This window comes from Chelonia mydas, chromosome 3 (genome assembly GCF_015237465.2).
Source record: "Chelonia mydas isolate rCheMyd1 chromosome 3, rCheMyd1.pri.v2, whole genome shotgun sequence".
NCBI lineage: Eukaryota > Metazoa > Chordata > Testudines > Cheloniidae > Chelonia > Chelonia mydas.
The window spans coordinates 16,799,770-16,811,062 of record NC_057851.1 but is presented as its reverse complement, the minus strand read 5'-3'; the positions used below and the strand labels follow the sequence as shown (position 1 = coordinate 16,811,062).

Below are 11,293 nucleotides of genomic sequence, written 5' to 3'. Positions count from 1 at the left end.
CATCAAAGACTGAATGGGCCTGGCAAAAAACCTACTCTATGGAAGGCTGTCCTGTGACTCAGCAGGTCAACGCTGGAGACCAGTTCTGTCAATCTAGCTCCTTACCTGAGCACTGAAGTAGGTGTATTTATGTGTGTGTATATACATAACACACAATTACACACAGATGTCAACATTTAAGGTCGTATGGGAGGTAGGCATACAGATACCATCATGATGGGCGCTATGTAAGATCTTACCCAAATCTTAATCATTAGTCTGATTATGTTTATACTCATTTAATTTTTAAATCTTTTAATTTAACATTTGAAAGAGAAAAGACGTTATCGGTAAATTAACATGGCATATAGCAAGGCTTGCAAAACTTGTACACAAGCAACTTTTGGGTACACAAATGTTAGTTTTATTCCCTCATCAATCAAGCTAAGAGCAAGTAAGCAAATTCTGAGCACTGGCTAGTAAATTTTAAGTTTAAATACTCATTTATGGGGATTCACCATCTTAAAGAATCTTTGTCTATTTTACATTAACATTCACATTTGGCAAAACATGTCTTTAAGCGTATCAGCATCTATAAGCCAAAACACTCTTCCCCCCCTCCTCCCCCCCGCAGACCAGACTGAGTGTAACATTAATCTAAATAATTACAAGAGAAATGAAAAGCTCTCATTATAAGTACTTATAATTGAAATGGTCAACAATATCTCCTAAATTGATTTGTCTTGGGTCTAAGCTGGTTGCTGAAATAGCTAATGCAAATGAGGAAAATTTTGCCTCTGAACTCATGAGTGCTTCTCCCACTTATTTCAATGCAAGCCACAAAGGTGTAACAGAGGCAGAATTTGACCCTTGGGTCTTCACTCAACTAAGCCTGGAGTAACCCTGCAGTCATTCACTGTCACGGTAAAACTGCTGTTTCAATATAGCACATCAGCTTTCCACCCCCCAACCTCCTTTTAGCCAGTCACTGGCAACACGATGACTTCTTAGAAAACCATCTATGAGACAGTTGGATATATTTAGGGGCAATTCACGTTTATGACCATGTAATCCAGACCTCCATTTACTGCCACCAGTCTCAGGGAAGAGCTACACAGGACAGAGAAATTTTTGTTTAATATAAGAAGCAGCCTTATAACAAACAAGTTCCCTGTAATAAAAAGGATAGGTTGATTCAAACATTCCCATAGGGAGAAAAATAGTAACTTAGATACAATAGCACAAATGTTTGATAAGTGTCAAAACATACTAGACCCTTTTCTATACAAAAATTGTGGGTTTTTCCCCCATTTATTCATGGTGCCTGATTTTTATACATATATGGGATGAAACTCACTCCTATGTAGAGAGTCCACACAAGGCCACTTACCCTAAATAATGGAAGCTAAGTGGTGCACAGAGTCTAGTGCAAGCCATCTAGGGTGAGGAATTTCACCAGGACTAAATCAAAAACTTGGTCATAATACTGGAAACAGACACTACGGTTATGCAGCAATGACGTGGTCTCCTTGATATCCAGGAGAAAGCATGTTCACTTGGTCTAAATTACTTAAATTTTAGTAATTCCATCAAATCCAAAAGTGAACTACATTTATTTAGTAAATTCCAAACTTAAAATATCAAAGCTTCAAAATGAATAGTCTATGCATGAGGCATAGCAGTAAAAGGGTCAAATGAAAATAATCAAACTTGATTAACAGTCCTTATGAGGTTCAGTCTGAAAACAGTGTGGCAAGAGTTAAAATAATCGTTCCAAAAGAGCTCATCTTTATTTCGGTGGATCTGTGTTTATTCCATATTTCTCCTTGAGAAGTTTCAGCTGCTCTTCTTTCTTCTTTGTGTCCATCTTTTGGAATGCCTGTAACAAAATCAACAAATTACATTAGAGAAGAATATTCTTTACAATTTATCATCTCTTACTGAGTTTTTATAAGGCAGGGGTTCTCAAACTGGGGGTCGGGACCCCTCAGGGGGTGGCGAGGTTATTACATGGGGGGGTCGTGAGCTGTCAGCCTCCACCCCAAAGCCCGCTTTGCATCCAGCATTTATAATGTGTTAAATATATAAAAAAGTTTTTAATTTATAAGGGGGAGTCACGCTCAGAGGCTTGCTATTTGAAAGGGGTCACCAGTACAAAAGTTTGAGAACTACTGTAATAAGGCACATTAGTTACACTTATTAGGAGATAATACTACAATTAACACAAGTTACCATGTAATTACCATAGTCTTCAATTAAGATATGGAAAAATATCATGATTTTAGGGTAAGTGAAAGTAATTCTTGTCACTACACTCTACAGCATAATTCTTCAATACTGGACAGTGCCCCCAAGAAAATGTGGCCTAGAAATCTATATGCTTGTCATTGGGCAGAGAACCAATGTCAAGAGCTCAGAGATCATTTCTTCTAACCAAGATCTTGTCTCCTTTGGCAGGGACCCCAAAACTAAGCCTGTGGGAAGCAATGCTGCAATCTGCTCTTTACAGCCCACCTTGCTTCCCCCAGTTCAGTCCAATAAGAGTGTTCGTTGCACAAAAAAGAATCAAAAGAAGTTAAAATAAAACCCTGTTAGCTCATATAGACCATCCCTCTCCAAGTTCAGCATTGTTCTCTAGAATATTTAAATCAATAGCTGCAATAAATCCAAATAATTTTCATTTTAGACTAGAATGAAAAATTGATAACTATTAAATACGTGGTATGCTATTTTAGAAAAACAAGTGTACTTGCCCTGTTTGCATTGTAGTACAAGACAACAAGGTATCTGTTGCACACATTGAATCCTGACAGATGATCACAAGCATTCTTGGCATCAAAGATGTCTTCATAAACGACATATGCTGTTCCTCTAGTCTCTGGAGTGTTTCCACTGCAACATAAGATCAGTTTTAATATTAAAACAATATGAATATAAAATAATTCCACTAACAATTAGCAGTGACAGCACAGATTATGGTAACTAATACAACTTTAATAAAAACCAAGATTTCTAATGACTTTTTCTAGACTTTGGTATGGAAAGCCACAGACGTATTGCAATCTTCATTTATTCTTATTTCTGGCTCTAATTTTGTAAAGTGTGACAGCAGTAACTAGTATGCATAGTATTATATTCCAAGGTCAATTCATCTCCTCTCTAAAAATGATTATGAAAGTGCTTGCTATGCATTATGGCTGTGTCATTCTTGGGAAGCCTGAAAACTGTTACATCAATAAATTGCTTAAGAGCTCAATCTTGTATGTCAAATAAAACGTTTAAAGCTGAAGTATTGTTTGTTATACCACTTCAAGATACCAAGAACCCAGATGGACTGCTATTTCGGCATATCACACACACAGACAGAATATTTTTCCTACCCTGCAATTAAAAACCCACAGCTAGCCCGTGTTAGCTGACTCAGGCTAGGGGACTGTTTAATTGTGGTGTAGATGTTCTAGCCCGATCCCAAACGTCTACACCACAATTAAACAGCCTCTTACCCTGAGCCTGAATTATCTGACACAGGGCAGCCACGGGTTTCTAATTGCAGCATAAACATACCCAAAGAAATCTACATTGGAACAATAGGTTTAAGAGTAGCAGCCGTGTTAGTGTGTATTCGCAAAAAGAAAAGGAGTACTTGTGGCACCTTAGAGACTAACCAATTTATTTGAGCATAAGCTTTCGTGAGCTACAGCTACAGCTCACGAAAGCTTATGCTCAAATAAATTGGTTAGTCTCTAAGGTGCCACAAGTACTCCTTTTCTTATTGGAACAATAGTGCCTCAACCACAAAAACTGTGCTGACAGTAGATACCAGAGCTTAATGTTCCCTTTCTGTTATCTTATTTGTATTGAATTTAAACAAAACCAGGTCTCAATACACAAACAATGAATCAATTAGTGCTTTGCAGACATTTCTTCCCAGATGAAATCCTTCACTTATAAGTGAGCATAAATAAAGGAAAAACCTTCATGTTTTAATCTCAAAAGAATATTCAGTATCCTAATAACTAGCAGCTAGACCAGTTTATGTTGTGATGTGTTGGACCTGATAAATTAAGCAAGGTCTGGGACACTTAGTATTTAAGTGTTCATTGGAGATCTTACATCCATCAGCACAGGAATTTGTGTTGCTGACCAGACACAGGATACTCTTCCCTGATTGAATGATAATGAAGTTTACTCATAACTATATTCACTCTAGCTTTCCTTTGTTCGATGTAATCTCACAGTTCCTACTTATACCCTTTTCGGTTATCTTAAATAACAATTCTCCTTGTCTACAAGTTAGAAGGATAGGAAATTTTGCTTGTCTAGCCATGCTACTCATTTAATTTTTCTACTCATTCAACTCAGTCCATTTTTGTTAATCTTTCCTAAATTTCTTTTAATATGTCAAGTTTTCTGGTATTGAGATAGCTAGAACTGTCTGCTGTTGTCTAGGTATATCAACTCTATTTTCAGCATGTAGTAAGAGGCCTGCCATTTATGCAATCTGACTGTTGAGAACGTTATGCCTAGCTAATTTGCTGTCCAGTATTCAATGTATCTAAGTCCTGTTAACATAAGAATGGCCATAGTGGGTCAGACCAATAATCCATCTAGCCCAGTATCCTGTCTTCCAATTGCTTAATTCCAGATGCTTAAGACGGAGAGAACAGAACAGGGCAATTTTTCAAGTGATACGTCCCTTGTCATCCAGTCCCAGCTTCTAACAGTCAGAGGTTTAGGCACAGCCAGAGCATAGGGTTGCATCCCTGACCACCTTGGCTAACAGCCATTGATGGACCTATCCTCCATGAACTTATCTAGTTCTTTTTTGAACCCTGTTATATTTTGGCCTTCATAGCATCCCATGGCAATGATTTCCACAGGTTGACTGTGTGTTGTGTGAAGAAGTACTTCCTTATATTTGTTTTAAACCTGCTGTCTATTAATTTCATTGGGTGGCCCCTGGCTCATGTGTTATGTGAACAGGTAAATTAACACTTCCTTATTCACTTTCTCCACACGATTCATGATTTTATGGACCTCTATCATATCCCCCCTTAGTCATTTCTTTTCTAACCTGAACATTTCCAATCTTTTTAATTTCCCCTCATACAGAAGCTGTTCCATATCCCTAATTATTTTGGTTGGTGTTCTCTGCAGCTTTTCCAATTCTAATATTTTTTTTTTTTTTGAGATGGGGCGACCTGCATGCAGCATTCAAGGTCTAGGTGTATAATGGATTTATATAGTGGCATTATGATATTTACTGTCTTATCATCTATTCTAATGGTTCTTAACATTGTTAGCTTTTTTTGACTACTGCTGTCACACTGAGAGGATGTTTTTAGAGAACTATCCACGATGACTCCAAGATCTCTTTCTTGAATGGTAACTGCTAATTCAGACCCCATCATTTTGTACATATAGTTGGTATGGTTTTCCAATATGTATTACTTTGCATTTATCAACACTGAATTTCATCTGCCATTTTGTTGCCTGGTCACCCAGTTTTGCGAGTTCCCTTTGTAACTCTTTGCAGTCAGTTTATATTATTTAGTCTCCATTGGAATTATCATTCCCAATTCAGTACAGTTTACACTGCATCAATGCATTTCACATCTATTCTCTTCTTTAAGTGATTAGCCTCTGCTATCTTATGGAGAGAACAGACTACAATATTTATATCTCCTCCAGTTTGACTTCAAAGGCAGCTCTATGATTCACTTAAAGAGAACCTTAAAGTTCCACAAAGCCAAGACTGTTAGATCAACAGTATTTACTGTAATATTGTAAATTCCCACTAGGTAGAAGGGTCTGTTTTCTCCAAAATAACTCTTTAAATATTTTAAAGTGAAAACTAGCCATGAACTTTGTTCACATTGACCTCTGTCTTTGATACACTTAAACTATGAACCAAATTTGTTCAAAAGCCACTAGGAAAAATGGCAGATCATATTCAGTGAATGTTTTTACTACATGTTTTTACTGAGTACTAACAAAAATGAAATGCACTATATGAGTTCTTCACTAGATTGCTGGTTTGTCTAGTAGAGAGAAATAGAGTCATATGGTTTATTTCACCTCCCATTGCACAATCCAATATCATTTTCCCCTACCTTTCAACTTTTATCTGCTATGAGTACACTTGCCAGAGGGTCTAGTATGCTTACAGCAAAAGTCAAAACAGAGGAGTTTGGCATCATATTTCTGCAGAAAATGTCCTGCTGCTCACACTGATGGATATTTAGAACACTTCCTACAATTGTACCCAATACTTACTGCTACGTTTTATAACTAAAAGACTTACACTCTGATTTGCCGAATAGGTCCATATTTGCCAAAAATATCATACATTTCCTCAGCTGTAATTTTGTATGGTAAGTTTCTGATATATAAAATCCGATTGACTTCAGGAGGCAGCCGAATCTAAAATAGAAACCAGTTACATTTAGAATGCTCACTTCCAGAATTAACGCATCAAATGTAAATATCTCCCAATTACCATACACCTTCGGTCTCACAGATCCTTTTGTGATCACACAACATCCATTAACAACTGCAGCACTTGCTTGCATGGAAAAACATTAGGAAAGAATTTGAGGTATCTGTAGCTCTATTGTAATGAAATTTAGTGGCTGGAAACCAGGAGAGTAGTACCTGGTGACCAGCCATCTCTTTGTGGGCCACAGACTAGTTTGAGACCCTATGGTCTCTAAGTAAATGAACAGAGTCTAAGGTCAGAAGGGACCGCTAGGATCATCTAATCTGACCTCCCGCAAAACACAGGTCACAGAACTTCCCCAAGTAATTCCTGTTTGAACTACAGAATATCTTTTGGGAAAACATCCAGTCTTGATCTGAAAATTGCTAGTGATGGAGAAGCCACCACAATCTTTGGTAAACCGTTCCAGTGTTGGAACCCTCTCTGTTAAAAATGTATGCCTTTTTTCAAGTCTGAGGGCAGGTCTACACTACCACTTATGTTTATATAATTGATGTTGCTTGGGGGTGTGAAAAAGTCGCCCTACCCCTACACCCCCGAGTGACGCAAGTTACATCAACCTAAACACCGGTGTGGACAGCACTTTGTCGGTGGGAAACACTCTCCTGTGGACATAGCTACTGGTTCTTGCAGAGGTGGAGTAATTATGCAGATGGAAAATCTCTCTACTGTTGACATGCAACGTGTCTGGTGAAGATGCTCTATCGGTGCAGCTGTGCCAATGGATCACTTCTAATGTAGACTAGCCCTGAATTTGGCTAGCTTAAGAACCAGTGGTTGGAAAGTTGATTTCCCTTTGCTTGTAACACTGAAGAGCCTATTATCAAATATTTGTTCCTCTTATGGGTGTTTACACTCCGTGGCTCAAGTCACCCCTTAACCTTGTCTTTGTTATGCTTAACTAATTGTGCTCCTTGAGTTGATCACTATACAGGATATTTTTCAATCCTTTGATCACTTGCATTGATCTTCCCATATGCACATAATTTCCAGTCTTGACGCTCTGCCTTGGGGCTTTTGATGAGCCACTTAAAGTCTCTGCCAATGCATCAGAGCAATAATGCCTCTCAGCTAGATAATTATTTGGCTCTCTCAGTGGAGTGTCCCATGACACAATACAGGGGTAACGGGATGAGATACTACGGTCTGTGACAAGCAGGTCGGACTAGATCACTTAAGGGTCCCCTCTGCCCTCAAACCCCAGGACACGGGTGTGAAGTGCGCTGGCGGCACAGGACCAGAGGCTGCGAAGCGCTACACGGGGGAGCCACAGACCTGGTGCACGCAGCTGCCCCACAACGCGCCTCGGGGATCTCGGCCGGGGCCTGACCCTGGGGGCCTGCTCGGAGCGCGGAACAAGCCGACCCCCAGCCCGGCTCAGCCGAGACGCCGCGCGAGCCCGTGGTCCCTGGGGCTGGCGGTTTGGGCGCCGGACAAGCCAGCGAGACGCTTCCCCGCGCGGAGGGCGCGCCTCAGGCCGGGCGCGGGGAGGGGGGCGGGCGGGGCCGGCCGGAGCCGCTCGGGGCTGGGGGCAGCCGCGTTTCCCGCTCGGCGGCGGCGGCACTACTCACGTTGGCTCGCTTGGCCGCTTGCATCGCCATGGTGCCGGGCGGGTTGGGGGCCTTGACCTCGCAGAGAAACAACGGGAGCGCCTCCGCCTCGCTCCTCCTCACTCCGACAGGCAGGCCCGGATGCTATCCCAGCCTGCACCGCGGGCGTGCGGGTGCCCCGGAAGTGACGCATCTCAACCAGCTAGGGACGAAAGAAGCCGGTCAGGTTAGCGGCGGGGGGGAATGACGGTGAGGGTCATGTGACTTTGGCCGCCAGTGTGCCGGGCGCGGTCATTCATTTGCCTCTTATGGATGCCGCTCCCCGCAGTCCCTCTCGGCTGGTGGTGCCGTTAGAGCCTCTGGCCCCTCCCCCTCCCCCACTCCTCTATCCCCCACTGTTGCCCCTCCCCACTCGACCTCCCCCGGCCTCTACCCGCTCCCCCCCCATGGCCCCTCCCTCACCCTTCCCCCCCTCCGGCTCCTCCCCCCACCACACCTGACCCACCTGTGCCCCTCCCCTCTCTCTCCACACTACCCCGCCCCACTCCTGCTCCTCGTCCCCCCCCCCCCCGTCTCCCCACCTCACCCGCCTGCCACCAGCCTCCCTCCTCACTTCCCCTCTGCTCCTGCCTGTTGTGTTTGAATGGACTAAGACACGGTGTAAATAACTGCCCCAGCTGAAGCTTTCTGTAAGTAGGACGATCCATCAGGTCTTACCACAGCACTGTACAGCTCAGCGCAAGGAACCGTACCTACCGGTCTGAGGCTGGAGAATTGAGGCAGCTTACTTCAGTTCACGTCTAGCTAGCTGCCCAATATTCACCTCTTTCTATACCGCGTTAGAAGCTTTGTCCTGGCTGGTGTTGTTGACCTCAGGGATGCCAAGCTCTTGTTTTGTACATCACTTCCCCCCTCCAAGGGCTTTCCTCCTTGGTGCTGCTGCTGCCATTACTCCCCACAACTTTAGAGCTAGGCTAAAAATTGCAGCATAGATATTTGGGCTCGGGCCTGGGCTCTAAGACCTACTCCCTTGTGAGGTTTCAGAGCCATGACTCCAGCCCAAACCCGAATGTCTACACTGCAATTTTTAGCCCTGCAGCCTGAACTCGGTGAGCTGAAAACAGCTGACCTGGGCCAGCCATAGCCATACCATGGGTCTTTTACTGCAGTGTAGATGTAGCCTAGTCGAAACACAATAGCAACTTCATAGGAGAAGAATGCAGACTTTTCCTAAATCATGATCATGAATACCAGTGCAATTGTTGGGTTACCCAAACATTCTCACCATTAAAAAGAAAAGGAGGACTTGTGGCACCTTAGAGACTAACCAATTTATTTGAGCATGAGCTTTCGTGAGCTACAGCTCACTTCATCGGATGCATACTGTGGAAATCGCAGTATGTGGAAATCCACAGTATGCATCCGATGAAGTGAGCTGTAGCTCACGAAAGCTCATGCTCAAATAAATTGGTTAGTCTCTAAGGTGCCACAAGTCCTCCTTTTCTTTTTGCGAATACAGACTAACACGGCTGTTACTCTGAAATTCTCACCATTGGTGAACTCCAATGAGGGCTGCGGGAAGCGGCATGGGCCCAGGGATGTGCTGGCCACCGTTTCCCACAGCCCCCTTGCCCGGGGACGGTGAACTGCGGCCAGTGGGAGCTGCGATCGGCCGAAGCTGTGGACGCTGCAGGTAAACAAACCATCCCGTCCCGCCAGCGGCTTTCCCTGGTGGCCCATGTGCCAAAGGTTGCTGATCCCTGTTGTAGGGTGCTCTTTGTGGATGTGCCCCTCATGCCTGCATGGAAGTTCATTGACTTCAAAGAACTCCATGTGAGTGAAGAAATCCACCAGCATGGAGCTGATGGCAGGATCAGGGGATCAGTGCTCAAGCTGCCAAGGTATATTGGCCTCTAAAATAATTGACAAAGGCAAAGAGCGAAACATAATTTTAAACATCTCAGTAGAGGAAGCAAGAATAATTTATTTAATATGTATAAAGTTTTATCTAACCTCAGATTTGTGATTCAGCCCTTCAGCTGCCAATGTAAAGATACAGTAAAACAACAGCAGGTTGATTTGAGACAGAAAATTATTATAGGTTTAAAAACCTCTTGATTCATTCTCCTTAGCAGGGGGATTCCTCTGTGCCTTACTTGCTCTAGGAATCTCATGATTTCTCCTACTAACTGTTGCAGTCCTGTGGGTGCTAAGTGACTTTCTCTCCTCATATGTGCTGTTTCTTGATTCCTCTGCTTTGGCTGTATCTGTCAAGATGTGAAGCGTGCATAAACTGGTACAGAGTCAGCCTGCCTGGCAGCTTTAAGTCAGAAAAGGTTCTCCATTGGTGCAATGGGAAGGGCAACAAGAGATGGGAAATCACAGAGGGGCTCATCTTCTGTATTATCTACTGAATGCTAACCGTGTGCCCAGCACTGTACAGAATATGGAGGAGAATGGATCACTGCCCCAAGGAGCCTACAATCTTAGGCCCTAATCCTGCAAACTCTTAAGCATCTGTATGACTTTACTCACACAGAGTTGTCCCATTGATTTAAAATACAAATGTTACCAATGAATGTCATTTTAACAGAACTACCCACAGGACTAACATTATGCAGATACTTAAGTGCTTGCAGGATTAGGGCCTAGGATGAGAAAACAATACACAATTGAGACACAGAACACCGGGAAAATGATTCACCACATGTCACTGCAGGGGTTAGTTTATGATGATTAAACATTTCTCTAAATGATTAATTCTCAGCTACATTAATCAGGCACAGAAATTGCAAAGAAAGCCAACCCTGAAATAATGGGAGTCTTACAGAGATCCACCAGACACCTTCCCACAAGACAGTTTGCTCCTGCTTTGTGCATTTTCATCTTTATTGTGCATGTTAAAGTGAATGATGAAAATTAGCAAATCAATGCACATCATCAGTGTGAAATTTAAACAATAAACAAATAAAAATTAAAGATGTTATACTCATTCCTTAATCCCTCTACCTTTATTCATGATTTTTCAAAACACATTTTTACACGTGCTTTTTTCTCTTCATTCCCTAGGCAAAATGTTTGATTGTTGACCTGGCTTCTGGACTCTGAATTCTGCAAGATGGGTTTATTTAACAAATTGTTTTTAACTGTTGAGCTTGTTGAGAGTATAAGGTAGGAAACTGAATCACAAGTCCACCCAATTTAGGCTTAATCAATTTGCACCTTTATTTATAAATTTTCAGACAGAATTATTGTCACGTATAGT

At 42.4% G+C, this 11,293-nt stretch overlaps 1 protein-coding gene and 1 long non-coding RNA gene across 4 annotated transcripts in view; one reads left to right on the top strand and one right to left on the bottom strand.

Annotated features, from left to right (window-relative positions):
• Window positions 1-262: 262 nt before the first annotated feature.
• SF3B6 (splicing factor 3b subunit 6) lies at window positions 263-8,214 on the bottom strand. The gene is made up of 5 exons (XM_043542194.1): window positions 8,131-8,214; window positions 8,050-8,100; window positions 6,284-6,402; window positions 2,733-2,871; window positions 263-1,858 (listed from the first exon to the last, which is right to left on the bottom strand). The coding sequence occupies exons 2-5, from the start codon at window positions 8,077-8,079 to the stop codon at window positions 1,769-1,771; spliced, it is 378 nt and encodes a 125-aa protein (XP_043398129.1). The 5' UTR covers window positions 8,080-8,100; window positions 8,131-8,214; the 3' UTR covers window positions 263-1,768.
• LOC119565738 overlaps window positions 8,215-11,293 on the top strand; it is a 9,026-nt gene continuing 5,947 nt past the window's right edge. The window contains exons 1-2 of one of the 3 annotated variants that reach the window (XR_006289341.1): window positions 8,215-8,277; window positions 11,098-11,199. This is a non-coding gene — a long non-coding RNA (uncharacterized LOC119565738). Of the gene's footprint in view, window positions 8,278-8,594; window positions 8,718-9,617; window positions 9,722-11,097; window positions 11,200-11,293 lie in introns of those variants that run through there. The other 2 variants (XR_006289342.1, XR_006289343.1) reach the window with 2 other exon arrangements.

Coding starts and splice junctions, on each gene's coding strand:
- SF3B6 (XM_043542194.1), bottom strand. CDS start 8,079: ATGGCGATGCAAGCGGCCAAGCGAGCCAAC. Junction 6,403..8,049: donor AAGCGGCCAAGCGAGCCAAC/GTGAGTAGTGCC, acceptor TTTCTATTTTAG/ATTCGGCTGCCTCCTGAAGT. Junction 2,872..6,283: donor CCTATTCGGCAAATCAGAGT/GTAAGTCTTTTA, acceptor CTTATGTTGCAG/TGGAAACACTCCAGAGACTA.